Genomic DNA, 26,342 nt, shown 5'->3' on the forward strand with positions numbered 1-26,342 from the left:
GCTGGGATAGGGATTGGGGGATAATGGGCTGGGGGAGTAGGGTGATGCTGGGATAGGGATTGGGGGATAATGGGCTGGGGAACAGGGTGATGCTGGGATAGGGATTGGGGGATAATGGGCTGGGGGAGTAGGGTGATGCTAGGATAGGGATTGGGGGATAATGGGCTGGGGAACAGGGTGATGCTGGGATAGGGATTGGGGGATAATGGGCTGGGGAACAGGGTGATGCTCGGTCAATAATAGATAAGGATTAAGACTATAAAACCATAAGACATAGGAGCAGAATGAGGCCACTCGGCCCATCGAGTCTGCTCCGCCATTCAATCATGGTGGATATTTTTCTCATCCCCATTCTCCTGCCTTTTCCTCATAACCCGATTCCCTTATTAATCAAGAACCTATCTATCTCTGTCTTAAAGACACTCAATGACCCGGCCTCCACAGCCTTCTGCGGCAAAGAGTTCCACACATTCACCACTCTCTGGCTGAAAAAATTCCTCCTCATCTCTGTTTTAAAGGATCGTCCCTTTAGCCTGAGGTTGTGTTCCCTCTGGTTCTAGTTTTTCCTACTAGTGGAAACATCCTCTCCACGTCCACTCTATCCAGGCCTCGCAGTATCCTGTAAGTTTCAATAAGATCCCCCCTCATCCTTCTAAACTCCATCGAGTATCGACCCAGAGTCCTCAACCGTTCCTCATACGACAAGCTCTTCATTCCAGGGATCATTCTTGTGAACCTCCTCTGGACCCTTTCCAAGGGCCGGCACATCCTTCCTTAGATACGGGGACCCAAAACTGCTCACAATACTCCAAATGGGGTCTGACCCAGAGCCTTATACAGCCTCAGAAGTACATCCCTGCTCTTGTATTCTAGCCCTCTCGACATGAACGCTAACTTTGCACTTGCCTTCCTAGCTACCGATTGAACCTGCATGTTAAATGATTGATGGATAATGGGGGTGTGTGTGTGGGGTGGTGAGGAGGGTGTGTGGGGTGGTGAGGAGGGTGTGTGGGGTGGTGAGGAGGGTGTGTGGGGTGGTGAGGAGGGTGTGTGGGGTGGTGAGGAGGGTGTGTGGGGTGGTGAGGAGGGTGTGTGGGGTGGTGAGGAGGGTGTGTGGGGTGGTGAGGAGGGTGTGTGGGGTGGTGAGGAGGGTGTGTGGGGTGGTGAGGAGGGTGTGTGGGGTGGTGAGGAGGGTGTGTGGGGTGGTGAGGAGGGTGTGTGGGGTGGTGAGGAGGGTGTGTGGGGTGGTGGGTAGTGTCTCTGTGACTTACCGAGCAGTATCAGCACCATTTGTCATTAATGTACTGATGAGTAACTCATGACCATATCGAGCAGCCACATGTAAAGGGGTATTGCCATATTTATCCGCACAGTCTATCTCCCCACCTGAAAAACAAGACAACACGCTTCAGCGTCAAGCGACAAGGCCCAATCCTAAAACAGGGGCCTATCCCGGGCCCAATCCCAAAACAGGGGCCTATCCTGGGCCCAATCCCAAAACAGGGGCCTATCCTGGGCCCAATCCCAAAACAGGGGCCTCAGCCTGGGCCCAATCCCAAAACAGGGGCCTATCCTGGGCCCAATCCCAAAACAGGGGCCTCAGCCTGGGCCCAATCCCAAAACAGGGGCCTATCCTGGGCCCAATCCCAAAACAGGGGCCTCAGCCCGGGCCCAATCCCGAAACAGGGGCCTCAGCCCGGGCCCAATCCCAAAACAGGGGCCTCAGCCTGGGCCCAATCCCAAAACAGGGGCCTCAGCCTGGGCCCAATCCCAAAACAGGGGCCTATCCTGGGCCCAATCCCAAAACAGGGGCCTATCCCGGGCCCAATCCCAAAACAGGGGCCTATCCTGGGCCCAATACCAAAACAGGGGCCTATCCTGGGCCCAATCCCAAAACAGGGGCCTATCCCGGGCCCAATCCCAAAACAGGGGCCTCTGCCCAGGCCCAATCCCAAAACAGGGGCCGATCCTGGGCCCAATCCCAAAACAGGGGCCTATCCTGGGCCCAATCCCAAAACAGGGGCCTATCCTGGGCCCAATCCCAAAACAGGGGCCTATCCCAGGCCCAATCCCAAAACAGGGGGCTATCCTGGGCCCAATCCCAAAACAGGGGACTCTGCCCGGGCCCAATCCCAAAACAGGGGCCTATCCCGGGCCCAATCCCAAAACAGGGGCCTATCCTGGGCCCAATCCCAAAACAGGGGACTATCCTGGGCCCAATCCCAAAACAGGGGACTCTGCCCGGGCCCAATCCCAAAACAGGGGCCTATCCCGGGCCCAATCCCAAAACAGGGGCCTATCCTGGGCCCAATCCCAAAACAGGGGACTATCCTGGGCCCAATCCCAAAACAAGGGACTATCCTGGGCCCAATCCCAAAAAAGGGGCCTCTGCCCGGGCCCAATCTCAAAACAGGGCCCCTCTCCCCCGGCCAATCCCAGAGCAGGGCCCCTCTCCCCCGGCCAATCCCAAAGCAGAGCCCCTCTCTCCCCCGGCCAATCCCCAAGCGGGGACCCTCTCTCCCAGCCAATCCCAAACCCACCCCCCCCCCCCTCCACAGCCAATTCCAAAGCAGGGCTCTCTCACCCCAGGCCCAAACCCAAAGCAGAGCCCCTCTCTCCCCCGGCCAATCCCAGAGCAGGGCCCTCTCCCCCAGCCAATCCCAAAGCGGGGCCCTTCTCCACCAGGCCCAATCCCAAAGGAGGGCTCTCTCCTGCAGCCAATTCCAAAGCAGGGCTCCCTCACCCCGGCCAATCCCAAAGCAGAGCCCTCTTCCCCTGGCCAAATCACAAAGGAGGGGCCTCTCCCCCCGTCCCCATCACAAAGAAGGGCCCTCTCCCCCGGCCAATCACAAAGGAGGGCCCTCTCCCCCGGCCAATCACAAAGGAGGGCCCTCTCCCCCGGCCAATCACAAAAGGAGGGCCCTCTCCCCCGACCAATTCCAAAGCCGGGCCCTCTACCCCGGCCAATCCCAAAACAGGGCCCTCTCCCCCGGCCAATCCCAAAACAGGGGCCTCTCCCCTGACCAATCCCAAAGCAGGGCCCACTCCCCCAGCCAATCCAAAAGCAGGGCCCTAGAGTGGAGGTGCTGAAACACTCAGACCCCCAGCTAGGGCGGGCAGGATGTCCCGTCTGTGACCCTGGATTCCCAAACCGACTGCCCAACTCAGTGTCCCGGCAGGGATCTCCTGGGAGGGCAGATGGCAGAGTGGTTGGCACTGCTGCTTCACAGCGCCAGGGACCCGGGTTCAATTCCCAGCTTGGGTCACTGTCAGTGTGGAGTCTGCACGTTCTCCGAGTGTCTGCGTGGGTTTCCTCCGGGTGCTCCACTTTCCTCCCACAGTCCAAAGATGTGTAGGTTAGGGTGGATTGGCCATGCTAAATTGCCCCTTAGTGTCCCAAAGATGTGTAGGTTAGGGGGATTGGCCATGCTAAATTGCCCCTTAGTGTCCAAAGATGTGTAGGTTAGGGTGGATTGGCCATGCTAAATTGCCCCTTAGTGTCCAAAGATGTGTAGGTTAGGGTGGATTGGCCATGCTAAATTGCCCCTTAGTGTCCAAAGATGTGCAGGTTAGGTGGATTGGCCGTGCTAAATTGTCCCTTAGTGTCCAAAGATGTGCAGGTTAGGGTGGATTGGCCATGCTAAATTGCCCCTTAGTGTCCAAAGATGTGTAGGTTAGGGTGGATTGGCCGTGCTAAATTGTCCCTTAGTGTCCAAAGATGTGCAGGTTAGGGTGGATTGGCCGTGCTAAATTGTCCCTTAGTGTCCAAAGATGTGCAGGTTAGGGTGGATTGGCCATGCTAAATTGTCCCTTAGTGTCCCAAAGATGTGCAGGTTAGGGTGGATTGGCCATGCTAAATTGTCCCTTAGTGTCCAAAGATGTGCAGGTTAGGGTGGATTGGCCATGCTAAATTGTCCCTTAGTGTCCCAAAGATGTGCAGGTTAGGGTGGATTGGCCGTGCTAAATTGTCCCTTAGTGTCCCAAAGATGTGCAGGTTAGGGTAAATATGTGGGGTTACGGGAATAGGGCCTGGGTGAGATCCTCTGTTGTGGAGACACCAACTCACAGGAGCCCCCTGACTCATGATCGACCCTGACAACCCAGCACCCCTCCCAGCCGGGCTTGACCCTTCAGGAACCACCTGGCGCGCAGACGGCAGAGCGCACACGCCGCGTGCATCTGGACGGGAGCCAGCGCGGAGGCTCTGGAGGGGTAGTTTGGCCCTCCACCCCAGACAAGCACCCCCTTCGCTCTCGGAGAAGAAAGAGGCAGCAAGGTGAAGGGCAGGGAGATGATTAACACCATCTCAGGCAGGACCCAACACTGACACTCAAAGACCATAAGGTCCCACCCCCCCAACTACCCTCCCTATCCCTTCTTCCCCCCCAGCGGGCTGCCAGAAGAAGATGGCACTTACCGTTCTGGATGAGGATCTGAGATCGGGTAAAGCGGCCGTGGATGGCAGCCATGTGGAGCGGACTCTTCCCATCCTTGCTCTGTCAGACACAAAGGAGGATTACAGATCAGGCAGTGCCACACAGGGTGAGGGAAACAGGTCAGGCAGTGCCACACGGGGTGAGGGAAACAGGTCAGGCAGTGCCACACGGGGTGAGGGGAGCAGGTCAGGCAGTGCCACACGGGGTGAGGGGAGCAGGTCAGGCAGTGCCACACGGGGTGAGGGAAACAGGTCAGGCAGTGCCACACGGGGTGAGGGAAACAGGTCAGGCAGTGCCACACAGGGTGAGGGGAGCAGGTCAGGCAGTGCCACACGGGGTGAGGGTGGGAATTCTCCCCGACTCTCCCCATGGGAGCGAGCCCCACATTCTCCCCTCCGTGGGAGCGACTCCCACATTCTCCCCCCCCCGTGGGAGCGAGTCCCACATTCTCCCCCCCGTGGGAGCGAGTCCCACATTCTCCCCCCAGTGGGAGCGAGTCCCACATTCTCCCCCCCGTGGGAGTGAGCCCCACATTCTCCCCCTCCGTGGGAGCGAGTCCCACATTCTCCCCCCCTGTGGGAGCGAGTCCCACATTCTCCCCCCTGTGGGAGCGAGTCCCACATTCTCCCCCTCCGTGGGAGCGAGTCCCACATTCTCCCCCCCTGTGGGAGCGAGTCCCACATTCTCCCCCTCCGTGGGAGTGAGTCCCACATTCTCCCCCCGTGGGAGTGAGTCCCACATTCTCCCCCCATGGGAGTGAGTCCCACATTCTCCCCCCCTCTCGGGGTAAGCAGGTTTTTCCTGAATTCCCCCCCTGTCCCTGATTGTATTAATGAGTGACTCTGAGAGGGGGGCTGTGGACCCCAGACTCACCTGAATGTTAACGTCCGCCCCGTTATTAACCAGGAGCTCCAGACATAACGCACCATTTGTTGAAACAGCAGCAAAGTGCAGCGGTGTGAACCCCTTCTCATTGGGCTGGTTCACATTCGCCCCGTAATTCACCAGCTCATTGGCCACTGCGTCTTGTCCAGTGTAGCAGGAAATGTGCAGGGCAGTGTTTCCATAGGCATTGGGCTCATCAATCTGCGGGGAAAGCCCAGACACTCAGAGCTCCGTCCAATTCTCCCGCCTCCCAGAGGGTCAGTGAACAGGGAGCGCCGCACTGTGGGAGGGTCAGTGCTGAGGGAGCGCCGCACTGTGGGAGGGTCAGTGCTGATGGAGCACCGCACTGTGGGAGGGTCAGTGCTGAGGGAGCGCCGCACTGTGGGAGGGGTGAGTGCTGAGGGAGCGCCGCACTGTGGGAGGGTCAGTGCTGAGGGAGCGCCGCACTGTGGGAGGGTCAGCGCTGAGGGAGCGCCGCACTGTGGGAGGGTCGGTGCTGAGGGAGCGCCGCACTGTGGGAGGGTCAGTGCTGAGGGAGCGCCGCACTGTGGGAGGGTCAGTGCTAAGGGAGCGCCGCACTGTGGGAGGGTCAGTGCTGAGGGAGCGCCGCACTGTGGGAGGGTCAGTGCTGAGGGAGCGCCGCACTGTGGGAGGGTCAGTGCTGAGGGAGCGCCGCACTGTGGGAGGGTCGGTGCTGAGGGAGCGCCGCACCGTTGGAGGGTCAGTGCTGACGGAGCGCCGCACTGTGGGAGGGTCAGTGCTGAGGGAGCGCCGCACTGTGGGAGGGTCAGTGCTGAGGGAGCGCCGCACTGTGGGGAGGGTCAGTGCTGAGGGAGCGCCGCACTGTGGGAGGGTCAGTGCTGAGGGAGCGCCGCACTGTGGGGGGGTCTGTGCTGAGGGAGCGCCGCACTGTGGGAGGGTCAGTGCTGAGGGAGCGCCGCACTGTGGGAGGGTCAGTGCTGAGGGAGCGCCGCACTGTGGGGGGGTCTGTGCTGAGGGAGCGCCGCACTGTGGGGGGGTCTGTGCTGAGGGAGCGCCGCACTATGGGAGGGTCAGTGCTGAGGGAGCGCCGCACTGCGGGAGGGTCGGTGCTGAGGGAGTGCCGCACTGTGGGAGGGTCAGTGCTGAGGGAGCGCCGCACTGTGGGAGGGTCAGTGCTGAGGGAGCGCCGCACTGTGGGAGGGTCAGTGCTGAGGGAGCGCCGCACTGTGGGAGGGTCAGCGCTGAGGGAGCGCCGCACTGTGGGGAGGGTGAGTTCTGGGTACAAACCTCCACTCCGAGCTTGAGGAGGTATTTCACCACGTCGATCTGTCCATTGGAGGCGGCCGTGTGCAGTGGTGTGTAACCTTTCTTATCCTTGCAGGTTACGTCAGCCCCTCGTGCTGTCAGCAGCTTCACAACATCCAGGTGTCCTGCAGTTGTAAAGTATCGGAGGGTGGTCAGTGCTGGGGAGGGGGCTGAGAGGGGGGTGCCAGTGCACAGGAGCAACCCCGAACTCAGAACTCGAACAACGTAACCCCCCACCCCATTCAAACCCAGTAAATATACAGCCCACAAACACAACACCACCACCCCCACAACGCCTCTATAGACACACGTTAAAGTTTACAATTTATTTATTATTGTCACAAGTAGGGTTACATTGACACTGCAATGAAGTTACTGTGAAATTCCCCTAGTGGCCCACACTCCTGTTCGGGTCACACTGAGGGAGAATTTAGCACGGCCCAATCCACCCTAACCAGCACATCTTTCAGACTGTGGGAGGAAACCGGAGCACCCGGAGGAAACCCTCGCAGACACGGGGAGAACGTGCAAACTCATAGAAATCATAGAATCATAGAAACCCTACAGTGCAGAAGGAGGCCATTCGGCCCATCGAGTTTGCACCGACCACAATCCCACCCAGGCCCTACCCCCACATATTTTTCCCGCTAATCCCTCTAACCTACGCATCCCAGGACTCTAAGGGGCAATTTTTAACCTGGCCAATCAACCTAACCCGCACATCTTTGGACTGTGGGAGGAAACCGGAGCACCCGGAGGAAACCCACGCAGACACGAGGAGAATGTGCAAACTCCACACAGACAGTGACCCGAGCCCCCGGGGAATCGAACCCGGATCCCTGCCGCTGTGAGGCAGCAGTGCTAACCACTGTGCTACCGTGCTGCCCGATATGTCCCCAGACCTCTCGCTGTGCCTCTCCAGGTGAGCACACTCACTCACACAGATTGTCTACCCCTCCCCCCCCGGCTCCTGTAAGGTAGCTCACTACATTCTGTCAAACTTCACCGGTAACCAATTCTCTCCCTCCCAGTCGCCCAGCTCACCCACTGACCCCAAGATCCAGTCTCCGACGGCTGGAGGGCACAGAGGCTGGTGTCTATACGACGGCACAGGTCACGGGAGGGGCAGGGCCTGCCTTCCGGGGAGGCTATTTCACTAAAGAGTGGCCTTAATGTTCTCCTCTTATCCCACCGCCAATGTCGATGCTGCTACTGACATGTGTACACAGCTCAGTGTGCACGGCTCACCTGTGGACACAGCTCAGTGTGCACGGCTCACCTGTGGACACAGCTCAGTGTGCACGGCTCACCTGTGGACACAGCTCAGTGTGCACGGCTCACCTGTGTACACAGCTCAGTGTGCACGGCTCACCTGTGTACACAGCTCAGTGTACACGGCTCACCTGTGTACACAGCTCAGTGTGCACGGCTCACCTGTGTACACAGCTCAGTGTGCACGGCTCACCTGTGGACACAGCTCAGTGTGCACGGCTCACCTGTGTACACAGCTCAGTGTGCACGGCTCACCTGTGGACACAGCTCAGTGTGCACGGCTCACCTGTGGACACAGCTCAGTGTGCACGGCTCACCTGTGTACACAGCTCAGTGTGCACGGCTCACCTGTGTACGTGGCCCGGTGTACACGACTCGCCTGCGTTGGTGGCCCGGTGTACACGACTCACCTGTGTACATGGCCCGGTGCACACGGCTCACCTGTGTACGTGGCCCGGTGCACACGGCTCACCTGTGTACGTGGCCCGGTGTACACGGCTCACCTGTGTACGTGGCCCGGTGCACACGGCTCACCTGTGTACGTGGCCCGGTGTACATGACTCACCTGTGTACGTGGCCCGGTGTACACGGCTCACCTGTGTACGTGGCCCGGTGTACACGGCTCACCTGTGTACGTGGCCCGGTGTACACGGCTCGCCTGTGTACGTGGCCCGGTGTACACGGCTCGCCTGTGTACGTGGCCCGGTGCACACGGCTCACCTGTGTACGTGGCCCGGTGTACATGACTCACCTGTGTACGTGGCCCGGTGTACACGACTCACCTGTGTACATGGCCCGGTGCACACGGCTCACCTGTGTACGTGGCCCGGTGCACACGGCTCACCTGTGTACGTGGCCCGGTGCACACGGCTCACCTGTGTACGTGGCCCGGTGCACACGGCTCACCTGTGTACGTGGCCCGGTGTACATGACTCACCTGTGTACGTGGCCCGGTGTACACGACTCGCCTGCGTTGGTGGCCCGGTGTACACGACTCACCTGTGTACGTGGCCCGGTGTACACGGCTCACCTGTGTACGTGGCCCGGTGTACACGGCTCGCCTGTGTACGTGGCCCGGTGCACACGGCTCACCTGTGTACATGGCCCGGTGCACACGGCTCACCTGTGTACGTGGCCCGGTGCACACGGCTCACCTGTGTACGTGGCCCGGTGCACACGGCTCACCTGTGTACGTGGCCCGGTGCACACGGCTCACCTGTGTACGTGGCCCGGTGCACACGGCTCACCTGTGTACGTGGCCCGGTGCACACGGCTCACCTGTGTACGTGGCCCGGTGTACATGACTCACCTGTGTACGTGGCCCGGTGTACACGACTCGCCTGCGTTGGTGGCCCGGTGCACACGGCTCACCAGCGCACGCGGTCCGGTGTACACGACTCACCTGCGTACATGGCCCGGTGCGCACGGCTCACCTGTGTACGTGGCCCGGTGTACACAACTCACCTGTGGACATGGCCCAGTGTACACAACTCACCTGTGGACATGGCCCAGTGTACACAACTCACCTGTGGACATGGCCCAGTGTACACAACTCACCTGTGGACATGGCCCAGTGTACACAACTCACCTGTGGACGCGACCGGTGTACACGACTCACCTGTGTACATGGGCCAGCAGACACTGCCAAGCATACACGACTCAGCTGTGTACGCAGCCCAGCGTGTACACGACTCACCTGTGCACGCAGCCCGGTGCACACGGCTCGTGTACACAGGAGTCGTGCACGGGACCCGTGGGTGGCGCAGTGGTCAGCACTGCTGCTTCACAGCTCCAGGGTCCCGGGTTCGATTCCCGGCTTGGGTCACTGTCTGTGTTGGAGTTTGCACATTCTCCCCGTGTCTGCGTGGGTTTCCTCCGGGTGCTCCGGTTTCCTCCCACAGTCCAAAGATGTGCGGGTTAGGTTGATTGGCCAGGTTAAAAATTGCCCCTTAGAGTCCTGGGATGCGTAGGTTAGAGGGATTAGTGGGTAAAATATGTGGGGGTAGGGCCTGGGTGGGATTGTGGTCGGTGCAAACTCGATGGGCCGAATGGCCTCTTTCTGCACTGTAGGGATTCTATGATTCTTTGTACGTGACCCGGTGCACACGACTCACCTGTGTATGCGGCCCAGTGAATGGGTTGCCGCTCCTTCTTGTCACAGGCTCCCACGCTGGCTCCTTTATTCAACAGCAAATGAACCATCTGAGGATGAAGGGCAGAGAATGAGGACACCTCGGTGCAGTCTGCACCGGAACAGTTCACATCTAAACATCCCCGTCACACATGTACACACACGAGCGTCAAAGGTGGCGGAGGGAGCGAGGGTCGAAGGTGGCGGAGGGAGCGAGGGTCGAAGGTGGCCGAGGGAGCGAGAGTCAAAGGTGGCGGAGGGAGCGAGTCAAAGGTGGCGGAGGGAGCGAGTCAAAGGTGGCGGGGGGAGCGAGGGTCAAAGGTGGCGGAGGGAGCGAGGGTCAAAGGTGGCGGAGGGAGCGAGGGTCAAAGGTGGCGGAGGGAGCGAGGGTCAAAGGTGGCGGAGGGAGCGAGAGTCTAGACAGGGATTGAAGGCAGTTGGTAGATGAATCCAGGACGACACAGTGAATGACACGGGGTGGTCAGCGTTGGATACAGACCCCACTGCCGATTTCAGAAGGTGATGGGATAAACGCATCGAAGAAGTGCGGAAATAGTGGAGTGATCGTTCTGAGAGAGACGAGGCAAGGTGAGAGGCCACCTTCCGTGTCTTGTGGTCCCTCAGTTCAACGTCACAGATAGACGCGGGAGGAGACGCCAAGGGAGGTGTAATGTCATCGAACTGGCAATGACCAGATCCAGGAGGGAGGGGGTTCAAATCCCAGCGCGGCAACTGGTGGGGTTTGGCTCCCGGCAGGTTAGAGGGTTAAAGGTCAACCGCTCAGGAATGGCGGCTGGGAAAATGCCCTGAACATCATTAAAGGAAACCCCATCTGGTTCACTGACGACCCTTAGGGAAGGAAATGGACCCTCCTTCCCCCACCTCTGGTGTGGCCGTCATGGGGGAGAAAGGGGGAACATGGCGTCAGATCAGACAGTATCTCACTGAAAGGCGGGGTAGACTCGATGGGCCGAGTGGTCCACTCCGGTTCCCATGGTGACCGACAGCCACTTGAGGCACCTGGCTGGACGGAGCCTCCGCTAACCGTGCGGCCGCCGCGGGTTAAAGGACCCCACTATCTTCTTCCCAAGGAGTAACCAAGAACGGGCGTCTAATCCTGGCATCGACAGAGGCGCACGCCACCCCCTCCCGCGCGCGCACCGCCCGCCCCCCCGCCCGCTCACAGTCCCGACGCGCCGGCTGGTTCACTTACCTCCACGTGGCTGCTGTATGCTGCATGATGGAGCGCCGTCCTCCCCGTGCGGTCCGACACATTCACACTGCTCAGCAGTGGGATCAGGAGCTCGGTGCATTTGGTGGCCTTGTTTGCAGCCGCCACGTGCAACGGGGTCTGCCAGTACTTGTCCCGGGCATTCACATCGGCCGAGTGTTTCAGCAACGTGTTGACAGCTCTCTGTTAAAGACAAACAGCACCGATCATTCACCACCTCTCCTCATACACTGGGGCGTGACAGACCGGAAGGAGGATGGCCAAAGATGTGTAGGTTAGGGGGATTGACCATGCTAAATTGTCCCTCAGTGTCCAAAGATGTGTAGGTTAGGGTGGATTGGCCATGCTAAATTGTCCCTCAGTGTCCAAAGATGTGTAGGATAGGGGGATTGGCCATGGTAATGAGCAGGGTTACGGGGGTAGGTCCTGGGTAAAGATGTTCTTTCGGTGAGTCGGTATAGACTCGATGGGCCAAACGGCCTCCCTTTGCACTATTGGGATTCTATCTTCTTAGAGTGTTATTTAAATTTAGAAATATATTTGGAAGAGGGCGTGTAGAGAGGGATCTGGATGTCCTTGGACACCAATCAATGGAAGTGGAGAGGCTGGTACAGTAAGCAATTAGGAAGGTCAGTGTTATGTTGGCCTTCAGTGCAAGGGGACTTGAGTACAGGAGCAATGATGCCTTACTGCAGCTGTACGGGGCCTCGGTGGGACAACACCTCGAATATATTGAGTAGTTCTGGACTCCTTATCAAAGAAAGGGTGCACTTGCCACAGAGGGAGTGCAGCAAAGGTTCACCAGACCGATTCCTGGGATGGGGGAGTGTCGGACGGGGAGAGATTGGATCGACAGGGCCTGTACTCACTGGAGTTTATCCCTGGGGTGGGGGAGTGTCGCACAGGGAGAGATTGGATCGACTGGGCCTGTACTCACTGGAGTTTATTCCTGGGATGGGAGAGTGTCGGACGGGGAGAGATTGGATCGACCGGGCCTGTATTCACTGGAGTTTATTCCTGGGGTGGGGGAGTGTCGGACGGGGAGATATTGGGTCGATCGGGCCTGTATTCACTGGAGTTTATCCCTGGGATGGGGGAGTGTCGGACGGGGAGAGATTGGGTCGATCGGGCCTGTATTCACTGGAGTTTATTCCTGGGGTGGGGGAGTGTCGGACGGGGAGAGATTGGATCGACCGGGCCTGTATTCACTGGAGTTTATCCCTGGGATGGGGGAGTGTCGGACGGGGAGAGATTGGATCGACCGGGCCTGTATTCACTGGAGTTTATTCCTGGAATGGGAGAGTGTCGGACGGGGAGAGATTGGGTCGATCGGGCCTGTATTCACTGGAGTTTATTCCTGGGATGGGAGAGTGTCGGACGGGGAGAGATTGGGTCGGTCGGGCCTGTATTCACTGGAGTTTATCCCTGGGATGGGGGATTGTCGGACGGGGAGAGATTGGATCGACCGGGCCTGTATTCACTGGAGTTTATCCCTGGGATGGGGGAGTGTCGGACGGGGAGAGATTGGATCGACCGGGCCTGTATTCACTGGAGTTTATTCCTGGAATGGGAGAGTGTCGGACGGGGAGAGATTGGGTCGATCGGGCCTGTATTCACTGGAGTTTATTCCTGGGATGGGAGAGTGTCGGACGGGGAGAGATTGGGTCGGTCGGGCCTGTATTCACTGGAGTTTATCCCTGGGATGGGGGATTGTCGGACGGGGAGAGATTGGATCGACCGGGCCTGTATTCACTGGAGTTTATCCCTGGGATGGGGGAGTGTCGGACGGGGAGAGATTGGGTCGATCGGGCCTGTATTCACTGGAGTTTATTCCTGGGGTGGGGGAGTGTCGGACGGGGAGAGATTGGATCGACCGGGCCTGTATTCACTGGAGTTTATCCCTGGGATGGGGGAGTGTCGGACGGGAAGAGATTGGATCGACCGGGCCTGTATTCACTGGAGTTTATCCCTGGGATGGGGGAGTGTCGGACGGGGAGAGATTGGATCGACCGGGCCTGTATTCACTGGAGTTTATCCCTGGGATGGGGGAGTGTCGGACGGGGAGAGATTGGGTCGACCGGGCCTGTATTCACTGGAGTTTATTCCTGGGATGGGAGAGTGTCGGACGGGGAGAGATTGGGTCGACCGGGCCTGTATTCACTGGAGTTTATTCCTGGGATGGGAGAGTGTCGGACGGGGAGAGATTGGATCGACCGGGCCTGTATTCACTGGAGTTTATTCCTGGATGGGGGAGTGTCGGACGGGGAGAGATTGGGTCGACCGGGCCTGTATTCACTGGAGTTTATTCCTGGATGGGGGAGTGTCGGACAGGGAGAGATTGGGTCGACCGGGCCTGTATTCACTGGAGTTTATTCCTGGGATGGGGGAGTGTTGTACGGGGAGAGATTGGGTCGGTCGGACCTGTATTCACTGGAGTTTATTCCTGGGACGGGGGATTGTCGTACGGGGAGGGATTGGGTCGACCGGGCCTGTATTCACTGGAGTTTATCCCTGGGATGGGAGAGTGTCGGACGGGGGAAGATTGGATCGATCGGGCCTGTATTCACTGGAGTTTATTCCTGGGATGGGGGAGTGTTGTACAGGGAGAGATTGGGTCGGTCGGGCCTGTATTCACTGGAGTTTATCCCTGGGATGGGAGAGTGTCGGACGGGGGGAGATTGGATCGATCGGGCCTGTATTCACTGGAGTTTAGAAGAATGAGGGGGGATCTGATTGGAATGGATAAAATTCTGACAGGGCTGGACAGACTGGACGCCGGGATGTTGTTCCTTCTGGCTGGGGGGAGGGGGGGGGGGGGGATGTGGGGAGAGACGTAGTTGGCAGGTTTCGAAGAGGAACATCCAGAGCCTCGGATCCAGGCAGCTGAGAAGGGCACACTGGCGGAGCGCAGTGAACCCTGACCCACGGGAGGTGACAGAAGTCGGGATGGATCGGAGCGGGGCAGCAAGGCCCCCCCGAGAGTCAAACGCCGGCATGTGGGTGGACAGGGAGCCAGTGCGGGTCGGTGAGCACCGCAGGGGGGGGAGCGAACAGGGCAGGACAGCGACGCCTTACCTCATTCCGAGAAGCTGCAGCTCGATGCAGAGGCGTCAGCCAGGTGTTGTCCTTCGCGTTCACGTTGGCACCTGGGGAGAAGAGGCAGGCGGTACAGATTACTGGGCAGGGCCAGGAGATCCAACAGGTTAAAACTTCCACTGAGCGGAGCAGTGCCTGGGACAGCCAAACACCTGGGGAGAGGCGGGGGAGGAATCGCTCCGTGACTGGCTTGTGTGAGGAATCCCAGCACCATACTTTTAAAAATCTCCTGATTTGTTTTTTTTAAAGACGACAAGTTTACAGAATCCCACAGTGCAGAAGAGGCCCTTCGGCCCATCGAGTCTACACCGACACATTAGAAACACCTGACCTGCCCACCTAATCCCACTGGCCAGCCCTTGGTCCGTAGCCCGGAATGTTCTGACGCGCCAAGTGCTCATCCAGGTACTTTTTAAAGGATGTGAGGCATCCCCCCCCTCTACCACCCTCCCAGACAGCGCATTCCAGACCCTCACCACCCTCTGGGTAAAAAAGGTTTTTCCTCAAATCCCCCCCTCAACCTCCCACTCCTCACTTTTAACTTGCGTCCCCTCGTGACTGACCCTTCAACTCAGTGGAACAGCTGCTCCCTATCCACACTGTCCATGTCCCTCATAATCATGTTCACCTCGATCAGGTCGCCCCCTCAGTCTCCAGAGAAAACAACCCAAGTCTACCCAACCTCTCTTCATAACTTAAATGTTCCACCCCAGGCAGCATCCTGGTGAATCTCCTCTGCACCCCCTCCAATGCAATCACATCCTTCCTATAATGTGGCGACCAGAACTGCACACAGTGCTCCAGCTGTGGCCTCAACAAAGTTCTCCACAACTCCAACATGATCTGCTTTTGTAACCTATACCCCGATTGATAAAGACGAGTGTGCCAGCTGCCTTTTTCACCACCCTATTTACCCGCCTTCAGAGATCTACGGACAATCACACCAAGGTCCCTTTGTTCTGTGGAACTTCCCAGTGTGAGACCTTTCATCGTATCCAAGTTCACTTTGGTCTGTAAGCAAGTTGCTTTGTTTAAAATCAATAAAGCACATAACTTCGGTTAGATGACCAGCAAGGCACCAGATGAGAGAAGTTATTTTGCTTACTGGAGTTTAGGTAAAAAAAAAAACCTGTTGTTGGGAGGTTTGGGGCTTCTGCTAAGAGGCTCAAAGCACTTTGGGCCAAAAGATTTAATTCTGAACTCGGAACAGAAATGTGTGGGGGTAGGGCCTGGGTGGGATTGTGGTCGGTGCAGACTCGATGGGCCGAATGGCCTCCTTCTGCACTGTAGGGTTTCTATGTTATGTTAACAAAGGCAGTGTTTCACCGAAGGTCCATCTGGAGTGGTCTTCCAGGTATCTGCTGTGACCAGCGCTGCCAGATCAACCACATCAAGACCGTTTCGAACTTGATCCCCTTTGGTAGTGCTCACTCATGCCCCAACCTCCGCAGAGGTCCTGTTCGTCTCGCCTTGTGTTCTCTTGCGGGCGGATGCATGTGCCCCCTGTTGGTGAACCAGGTAAACTGAGGTTGACAGATTGAGGGATAAATTAGAGGACTACTGCATCCAAGCAAACGGAATCCCAAAGGAAACTTAAAACATCAAAACAAAGTGTGATTGAAGGGGGATAATAAAACATTCCAGTCCCCCGTGGTGCCCGGGGAGCTCGGAAGACCCCACTGGTACCGGCAGGCACAGAGTCCTCTTTTCAGGGACACCCGAGAGGTGTTTGTGTTGGGGCTGTAAAAAGGGGCACTTCACGATTTCAAACTGTACGCCAATCGGTTTTGTAAAGTTCTATCTCCTTCACGATAGCATTGGAAAGAGATAGGATCAGGCAGGCTAGGAAAGTGTTTCTCTGGAGTAAAGGGAAATACAGTGTCATCAGGGAGGAAATTAGACGGGTAAATTGGAAGGAGGCATTCTTGGGGAAAAGTACCGAAGGAAAGTGGAGGTTTTTCAAGGAATGTTTGTCTGGAGCTCTGCATGACAACGTTCCGATGAGACAGGGGGGTGTTGGTAGGGTACGGGAACCGTGGTGCACGAAGGTTGTGATGAACCTGGTGAATAAGAAAAGAGAGGCGTACAGAAGGTTCAGAGAGCTAGGAGGTGTTAAGGATTTAGAGGAGTATACGGGATGTAGGAAGGAGCTTAAGAAGGAAATTAGGAGAGCGAGAAGGGGTCATGAGAAGGCCTTGGCGGGTAAGATTAAGGAGAATCCCAAGGCTTTCTACAAATATGTCAAGAGTAAAAGGATGAGATGTGAAGGCATAGGACCCTTAAAAGGTGAAGGGGGAAAAGTTTGTGCGGAACCGTTAGAAATGGCGGAGCTGCTTAATGAATACTTTACCTCGGTATTCACGGTGGAAAGGGATCTGGGTGATTGTACTGCTGGTTTGCGGTGGACAGAAAGGATCGAGCATGTGGACATAAAGAAAGAGGATGTGTTGGAACTATTGAATGGCATCAAGGTTGGTAAGTCGCCGGGACCGGATGGGATGTACCCCAGGTTACTGTGGGAGGCGAGGGAGGAGATTGCGGAGCCTTTGGCGATGATCTTTGCATCGTCGATGGAGACGGGAGAGGTTCCGGAGGATTGGAGGATTGCAGATGTGGTCCCTATATTCAAGAAAGGGAACAGGGACAGCCCGGGAAATTACCGACCGGTGAGTCTAACCTCAGTGGTTGGTAAGTTGATGGAGAGGATCCTGAGAGACAGGATTTATGATCATCTAGAGAAGTTTAGTATGATCAAAAGTAGTCAGCACGGCTTTGTCAAGGGCAGGTCGTGCCTTACAAGCCTGGCTGAGTTCTTTGAAAATGTGACCAAACACATTGACGAAGGAAGAGCGGTGGATGTGGTCTATATGGACTTCAGCAAGGCGTTCGATAAGGTCCCCCATGCAAGACTTCTTGAGAAAGTGAGAGGGCATGGGATCCAAGGGGCTGTTGCCTTGTGGATCCAGAACTGGCTTGCCTGCAGAAGGCAGAGAGTGGCTGTGGAGGGGTCTTTCTCTGCATGGAGGTCAGTGACCAGTGGAGTGCCCCAGGGATCTGTTCTGGGACCCTTGCTGTTTGTCATTTTCATAAATGACCTGGATGAGGAAGTGGAGGGATGGGTTGGTAAGTTTGCTGACGACACCAAGGTAGGTGGTGTTGTGGATAGTTTGGAGGGATGTCAGAAGTTGCAGCGAGACATAGATAGAATGCAAGACTGGGCGGAGAAGTGGCAGATGGACTTCAACCCGGATAAGTGTGTGGTGATCCATTTTGGCAGATCCAATGGGATGAAGCAGCAGTATAATATGAAGGGTACCATTCTTAGCAGTGTAGAGGATCAGAAGGACCTTGGGGTCCGGGTCCATAGGACTCTTAAATCGGCCTCGCAAGTGGAGGATGCGGTCAAGAAGGCGTACTGGCCTTCATTAATCGAGGGATTGAGTTTAGGAGTCGGGAGATAATGCTGCAGCTTTATAGGACCCTGATTAGACCCCACTTGGAGTACTGCGCGCAGTTCTGGTCACCTCATTACAGGAAAGATGTTGAAGCCATTGAAAGGGTGCAGAGGAGATTTACAAGGATGTTGCCTGGATTGGGGGGCATGCCTTATGAGGATAGGTTGAGGGAGCTTGGTCTCTTCTCCCTGGAGAGACGAAGGATGAGAGGTGACCTGATAGAGGTTTACAAGATGTTGAGAGGTCTGGATAGGGTAGACTCCCAGAGGCTATTTCCAAGGGCTGAAATGGTTGCTACGAGAGGACACAGGTTTAAGGTGCTGGGGGGTAGGTACAGAGGAGATGTCAGGGGTAAGTTTTTCACTCAGAGGGTGGTGGGTGAGTGGAATCGGCTGACGTCGGTGGTGGTGGAGGCAAACTCGTTGGGGTCTTTTAAGAGACTTCTGGATGAGTACATGGGATTTAATGGGATTGAGGGCTATAGATAGGCCTAGAGGTGGGGATGTGATCGGCGCAACTTGTGGGCCGAAGGGCCTGTTTGTGCTGTGGCTTTCTATGTTCTATGTTCTATGTTCTATTTATTTAGTATCACAAATAGGCTGACATTAACACTGCAATGAAGTTACTGTGAAAATCCCCTAGTCGCCCACATTCCGGCGCCTGTTCGGGTAACACTGAGGGAGAATTTAGCACGCTAACCCAGCATGTCTTTCAGACTGCGGGAGAAAACCAGAGCACCCGGAGGAAACCCACGCAGACACGGGGAGAACGTGCAGACTCTGCACAGACAGTGGCCCAAGCCGAGCATCGAACCCGGGCCCCTGGCGCTGTGAGGTAGCAGTGCTAACCCACTGTGCCGCCCTCTTAAGCAAACGAGGATTTGTTTTATCATAAATCAATTGTCCTGGGGTTTCTGTTGAAGTTTTGTTTTAATTCTGGCTCTAGCGGTGGGGCAGGTAGATAAGTGGCCATTTTGGATGAACCAGTTAAACCATCGCTGCTACCCGCGGGGCAGTGGGGTGCGGGCTGTGAGCTCCCAGCCAGACTCACTAAGTGAACCCAAGTTTAATTGAAGTGGGGAACACTGGTGCCCACGGCTAGACTTCACTTTAACGACTGCAGGGGAGCCTGAGCTAGCCCGCTCTTCACCCTCAGACCATCCAACTGCCTGCTCTGTACCTGAGACAGAGAACAGGAATGAGATAGAGAATCTGGTGAACTGGCGCGGTGACAATAATCTCTCCCTCAATGTCAACAAGACCAAGGAGATTGTCATCGACTCCAGGAAGCGGAGAGGAGAACATGCCCCTGTCTACATCAACGGGGACGAACTAGAAAGCGTCGAGGGCTTCAAGTTTTTAGGTGTCCAGATCACCAACAACCTGTCCTGGTCCCCCCCACGCCGACACTATAGTTAAGAAAGCCCCACCAACGCCTCTACTTTCTCAGAAGACTAAGGAAATTTGTCATGTCCGCTACGACTCTCACCAACTTTTACAGACGCACCATAGAAAGCATCCTTTCCGGGTGTATCACAGCTTGGTCTGGGGGCTCCTGCTCTGCCCAAGACCGCAAGGAACTACAAAAGGTCGTGAATGTAGCCCAGTCCCATCAGGCAAACCAGCCCCCCATCCATTGACTCCGTCTACACTTCCCGCTGCCTCGGGGGGAAAAGCCCAAGACCGCAAGGAACTACAAAGGGTCGTGTGTGTGTGAACGTAGCCCAGTCCCATCACGCAAACCAGCCTCCCATCCATTGACTCTGTCTACACTTCCCGCTGGAAAACAACCAGCATAATTTAAGGACTCATAGAATCATAGAAACCCTACAGTGCAGAAGGAGGCCATTCGGCCCATCGAGTCTGCACCGACCACAATCCCACCCAGGCCCTACCCCCACATATTTTACCCGCTAATCCCTCTAACCTACGCATCCCAGGGGCAATTTTTTTTTAACCTGGCCAATCAACCTAACCCGCACATCTTTGGACTGTGGGAGGAAACCGGAGCACTCGGAGGAAACCCACGCAGACACGAGAAGAATGTGCAAACTCCCACGCACCCCGGACATTCTCTCTTCCACCTTCTTCCGTCGGGGGAAAAAGATACAAAAGTCTGAGGTCACGGACCGACCGACTCAAGAACAGCTTCTTCCCTGCTGCTGCCGTCAGACTTTTGAATGGACCTCCCTCGCATTAAGTTGATCTTTCTCTACACCCTAGCTGTGACTGTAACACTACATTCTGCACCCTCTCTTTTCCTTCTCTATGAACGGTATGCTTTGTCTGTACAGCGCGCAAGAAACAATACTTTTCACCGTATCCCAATACACGTGACAATAATAAATCAAATCAACGTTCCCGTTGTCCACCTCTCCATGCCGTGATGGCAACTCTGGCAAATCCCCACCCCAGACCCCAGCCGTGAGGGGAGGCTAAACAAAACGGAGAGACCGAGGGGAGCAGCGTGGCAGGGGAACTCGAGGCAGGGTGACACAGGGTGACACGCACGGAAGGAAGGAAAGCCTCACGGTCAGCCGCAGAGAACCAGCGCCTTACCAGACTGAATGAGGACATCTATTATCTGCACGTCACCCAGGTAAGCAGCGGCGTGGAGTGGGGTTCGCTTCTCCTGATCCTGTCAACAGAAAGAGGAAGATATTTACAGCATGTTCCCCCCCGCACAGCCCGCGGCACCGGGACACAGCTGTGAAAACACAATGTGGTGGAAACACCCAGCAGGTCGGGTAGTGTCCGCGAGGGCGGGAGGGGGGGAAACTCCCCGTTCCCCCACCCCACATCCCCAGGGGAATATAAACCAATACATCTGGAAAAAGTCACATTCCAAATGAACCCCACATATTTACCCTGTTAACCTCCCTGAGACTAAGGGACAATTTAGCATGGCCAATCCACCCTAACCTACACATCTTTGGACACTAAGGGACAATTTAGCACGGCCAATCCACCCTAACCTACACATCTTTGGACACTAAGGGGCAATTTAGCATGGCCAATCCACCCTAACCTACACATCTTTGGACACTAAGGGGCAATTTAGCATGGCCAATCCACCCTAACCTACACATCTTTGGACACTAAGGGACAATTTAGCATGGCCAATCCACCTAACCTGCACATCTTTGGACACTGAGGGAGAATTTAGCATGGCCAATCCACCCTAACCTACACATCTTTGGACACTAAGGGACAATTTAGCATGGCCAATCCCCCTAACCTACACATCTTTGGACACTAAGGGGCAATTTAGCATGGCCAATCCACCTAACCTACACATCTTTGGATACTAAGGGGCAATTTAGCATGGCCAATCCACCCTAACCTGCACATCTTTGGACACGAAGGGACAATTTAGCATGGCCAATCCACCTAACCTACACATCTTTGGACACTAAGGGGCAATTTAGCATGGCCAATCCACCCTAACCTGCACATCTTTGGACACAAAGGGACAATTTAGCATGGCCAATCCACCTAACCTAGACATCTTTGGACACTAAGGGGCAATTTAGCATGGCCAATCCCCCTAACCTACACATCTTTGGACACTGAGGGAGAATTTAGCATGGCCAATCCCCCTAACCTACACATCTTTGGACGCTAAGGGGCAATTTAGCATGGCCAATCCACCGAACCTACACATCTTTGGACACTAAGGGACAATTTAGCATGGCCAATCCCCCTAACCAGCACATCTTTGGACACTAAGGGACAATTTAGCATGGCCAATCCACCTAACCTACACATCTTTGGATACTAAGGGGCAATTTAGCATGGCCAATCCACCCTAACCTGCACATCTTTGGACACGAAGGGACAATTTAGCATGGCCAATCCACCTAACCTACACATCTTTGGACACTAAGGGACAATTTAGCATGGCCAATCCCCCTAACCAGCACATCTTTGGACACTAAGGGACAATTTAGCATGGCCAATCCACCTAACCTACACATCTTTGGATACTAAGGGGCAATTTAGCATGGCCAATCCACCCTAACCTGCACATCTTTGGACACGAAGGGACAATTTAGCATGGCCAATCCACCTAACCTACACATCTTTGGACACTAAGGGGCAATTTAGCATGGCCAATCCACCCTAACCTGCACATCTTTGGACACAAAGGGACAATTTAGCATGGCCAATCCACCTAACCTAGACATCTTTGGACACTAAGGGGCAATTTAGCATGGCCAATCCCCCTAACCTACACATCTTTGGACACTGAGGGAGAATTTAGCATGGCCAATCCCCCTAACCTACACATCTTTGGACGCTAAGGGGCAATTTAGCATGGCCAATCCACCGAACCTACACATCTTTGGACACTAAGGGACAATTTAGCATGGCCAATCCCCCTAACCAGCACATCTTTGGACACTAAGGGACAATTTAGCATGGCCAATCCACCCGAACCTACACATCTTTGGACACTAAGGGCGGCACGGTAGCACAGTGGTTAGCACTGCTGCTTCACAGCTCCAGGGTCCCGGGTTCGATTCCCGGCTTGGGTCACTGCCTGTGTGGAGTTTGCACATTCTCCTCGTGTCTGCGTGGGTTTCCTCTGGGTGCTCCGGTTTCCTCCCACAGTCCAAAGATGTGCGGGTTAGGTTAATTGGCCAGGTTTAAAAAATTGCCCCTTAAGAGTCCTGGGATGCGTAGGTTAGAGGGATTAGTGGGTAAAATATGTGGGGGTAGGGCCTGGGTGGGATTGTGGTCGGTGCAGACTCGATGGGCCGAATGGCCTCCTTCTGCACTGTAGGGTTTCTATGATTCTATGATTTCTAAGGGACAATTTAGCACGGCCAATCCACCTAACCTGCACATCTTTGGACACTAAGGGACAATTTAGCATGGCCAATCCACCTAACCTACACATCTTTGGACACTAAGGGACAATTTAGCATGGCCAATCCACCCTAACCTACACATCTTTGGACACTAAGGGACAATTTAGCATGGCCAATCCACCCTAATCTACACATCTTTGGACACTAAGGGGCAATTTAGCATGGCCAATCCACCCTAACCAACACATCTTTGGACACTAAGGGAGAATTTAGCATGGCCAATCCCCCTAACCTGCACATCTTTGGAGTGTGGGAGGAAACCGGAGCACCCGGAGGAAACCCACGCAGACACGGGGAGAACATGCAGACTCCACACAGACAGTGACCCGAGCTGGGAATCGAACCCGGGTCCCTGGCGCTGGGAGGCAGCAGTGCTGTGCCGCCTGCCTCGGCCGACATTCTTCCCTCCTCCACAGCGGTTATGATTGTTGCTGCCCTGTCTTGGGGAGCAATGCCCCCCCCAGTGGGTGGTGTAGTCAGCCGTGGGATCACGCACGCTCACCGATACTGAGACACCTACTGGGAGTGAAGTCAGGCCTGGGTAACACGCGGGCATTGGATAGGAAACGACAGGTGTAGCAGCTTGGGTTATCAGCGGGTGATGGGCCGAAGGGCCCCAACACAGGATAGAAATTAATGAGAATATGCAAACAACGCAGTCAGAAACAAGACTGAAGACGGGAATAACAATTTTGAGCGAACATCAGGTGACACTGCAAGGAAAAGGAGTGCGTCAATGTGAGAAAGGCAGGGAGAGGGGTCTGAGGGTGGGGAGAGGGGGCCGAGGGGGGGGGAGGGGGCCGGGGGGGGGGGGGGGGGGGGAGGAGGGGGCCGGGGGGGGGGGGGGGGGGGGGAGGAGAGGGGGCTGGTGGGGGGGGGGGGGGGGGGGGGGGGGGGTGAGGGGGCCGGGGGGTGGAGAGGGGGCCGGGGGGGTGGAGAGGGGGCCGGGGGGGTGGAGAGGGGGCCGGGGGGGTGGAGAGGGGGCCGGGGGGGTGGAGAGGGGGCCGGGGGGGGGGGGGGGAGGGGGGCCGGGGGGGGGGAGGGGGGGGAGAGGGGGCCGGGGGGGTGGAGAGGGGGCCGGGGGGGTGGAGAGGGGGCCGGGGGGGTGGAGAGGGGGCCGGGGGGGTGGAGAGGGGGCCGGGGGGGTGGAGAGGGGGCCGGGGGGGGTGGAGAGGGGGCCGGGGGGGTGGAGAGGGGGCCGGGGGGGTGGAGAGGGGGCCGGGGGGGTGGAGAGGGGGCCGGGGGGGTGGAGAGGGGGGGGGGGGGTGGAGAGGGGGGGGGGGGGTGGAGAGGGGGCCGGGGGGGTGGAGAGGGGGCCGGGGGGGTGGAGAGGGGGCGGGGGGGTGGAGAGGGGGCCGGGGGGGTGGAGAGGGGGCCGGGGGGGTGGAGAGGGGGCCGGGGGGGTGGAGAGGGGGCCGGGGGGTTGGAGAGGGGGCCGGGGGGGTGGAGAGGGGGCCGGGGGGGTGGAGAGGGGGCCGGGGGGGTGGAGAGGGGGCCGGGGGGGGGGGGGGGAGAGGGGGCCGGGGGGGGGGAGGGGGGGGAGAGGGGGCCGGGGGGGTGGAGAGGGGGCCGGGGGGGTGGAGAGGGGGCCGGGGGGGTGGAGAGGGGGCCGGGGGGGTGGAGAGGGGGCCGGGGGGGGTGGAGAGGGGGCCGGGGGGGTGGAGAGGGGGCCGGGGGGGTGGAGAGGGGGCCGGGGGGGTGGAGAGGGGGCCGGGGGGGTGGAGAGGGGGCCGGGGGGGTGGAGAGGGGGCCGGGGGGGTGGAGAGGGGGCCGGGGGGGGGGGGAGAGGGGGCCGGGGGGGGGGAGAGGGGGCCGGGGGGGTGGAGAGGGGGCCGGGGGGGTGGAGAGGGGGCCGGGGGGGTGGAGAGGGGGCCGGGGGGGTGGAGAGGGGGCCGGGGGGGGTGGAGAGGGGGGGGGGGGGGTGGAGAGGGGGCCGGGGGGGTGGAGAGGGAGCCGGGGGGGTGGAGAGGGGGCCGGGGGGGTGGAGAGGGGGCCGGGGGGGTGGAGAGGGGGCCGGGGGGGTGGAGAGGGGGCCGGGGGGGGGGGGGAGAGGGGGCCGGGGGGGGGGGGAGAGGGGGCCGGGGGGGGGGGAGAGGGGGCCGGGGGGGGGGGGGGGGGGGGGGGGGGGAGAGGGGGCCGGGGGGGGGGGGAGAGGGGGGCCGGGGGGGGGGGGGAGAGGGGGCCGGGGGGGGGGGGGGGGAGAGGGGGCCGAGGGAGGGGGAGAGGGGGCCGAGGGGGGGGGAGGGGGGTGTGAGGGGGGGGAGGGGGGTGTGAGGGGGGGAGACGGGGGTGTGAGGGGGGGAGACGGGGGTGTGAGGGGGGGAGACGGGGGTGTGAGGGGGGGAGACGGGGGTGTGAGTGGGGGAGACGGGGGTGTGAGGGGGGGAGACGGGGGTGTGAGGGGGGGAGACGGGGGTGGAGGGGGGGAGACGGGGGTGTGAGGGGGGGAGACGGGGGTGTGAGGGGGGGAGACGGGGGTGTGAGGGGGGGAGACGGGGGTGTGAGGGGGGGAGACGGGGGTGTGAGGGGGGGAGACGGGGGTGTGAGGGGGGGAGACGGGGGTGTGAGGGGGGGAGACGGGGGTGTGAGGGGGGGAGACGGGGGTGTGAGGGGGGGAGACGGGGGTGTGAGGGGGGGAGACGGGGGTGTGAGGGGGGGAGACGGGGGTGTGAGGGGGGGAGACGGGGGTGTGAGGGGGGGAGACGGGGGTGTGAGGGGGGGAGACGGGGGTGTGAGGGGGGGAGACGGGGGTGTGAGGGGGGGAGACGGGGGTGTGAGGGGGGGAGACGGGGGTGTGAGGGGGGGAGACGGGGGTGTGAGGGGGGAGACGGGGGTGTGAGGGGGGGAGACGGGGGTGTGAGGGGGGGAGACGGGGGTGTGAGGGGGGGAGACGGGGGTGTGAGGGGGGGAGACGGGGGTGTGAGGGGGGGAGACGGGGGTGTGAGGGGGGGAGACGGGGGTGTGAGGGGGGGAGACGGGGGTGTGAGGGGGGGAGACGGGGGTGTGAGGGGGGAGACGGGGGTGTGAGGGGGGGAGACGGGGGTGTGAGGGGGGGAGACGGGGGTGTGAGGGGGGGAGACGGGGGGTGTGAGGGGGGGAGACGGGGGTGTGAGGGGGGAGACGGGGGTGTGAGGGGGGGAGACGGGGGTGTGAGGGGGGAGACGGGGGTGTGAGGGGGGGGACGGGGGTGTGAGGGGGGGGGCCAGAGAGAGACCCTCCCACAGGGGGCGGGGCCAGAGTGAGAAGCAGAGCCAGAGAGAGGGAGGCAGGGCAATTTCCCGTGTGTGTGTGGTGTAGGTACACCCACAGCGCTGTTAGGGAGGGAGTTCCAGGATTGTGATTGGATATCCGTCAGTCCCCGTGTGTGTGTGTGTGGTGTAGGTACACCCACGGCGCTGTTAGGAAGGGAGTTCCAGGATTGCGATTGGATATCAGTCAGTCCCGTGTGTGTGTGTGTGGTGTAGGTACACCCACGGTGCTGTTAGGGAGGGAGCTCCAGGATTTTGACCCCAGAAGCAGTGAAGGAATGGGCGATATGTTTCCAGCTCCCACATACCAACACATTGATATCTTCATTCTCATTTATGAGTGAGCGGACCTCCTCCCGGTCCCGGTTAAAGATGGCTTGTACCAGTGGGTGTCTGCAACAGGAGATACAACACCATTAAACCTCCCA

At 58.2% G+C, this 26,342-nt stretch overlaps 1 protein-coding gene across 1 annotated transcript; it reads right to left on the reverse strand.

Moving 5' to 3' along the window:
* Positions 1-1,267: 1,267 nt before the first annotated feature.
* Positions 1,268-26,303, reverse strand: LOC144490674 (uncharacterized; the record flags this gene model as incomplete). The annotated part of the gene is made up of 9 exons (XM_078208375.1): positions 1,268-1,386; positions 4,418-4,496; positions 5,310-5,522; positions 6,591-6,733; positions 9,995-10,082; positions 11,225-11,425; positions 14,318-14,388; positions 20,352-20,430; positions 26,223-26,303. Coding segments are annotated over 9 exons (1,074 nt in total), but the record flags the coding sequence as incomplete, so codon positions are not given.
* Positions 26,304-26,342: the final 39 nt, after the last annotated feature.

The sequence above is a fragment of the Mustelus asterias genome, unplaced genomic scaffold (assembly GCF_964213995.1).
Source record: "Mustelus asterias unplaced genomic scaffold, sMusAst1.hap1.1 HAP1_SCAFFOLD_3589, whole genome shotgun sequence".
In the NCBI taxonomy this organism is placed as follows: domain Eukaryota; kingdom Metazoa; phylum Chordata; class Chondrichthyes; order Carcharhiniformes; family Triakidae; genus Mustelus; species Mustelus asterias.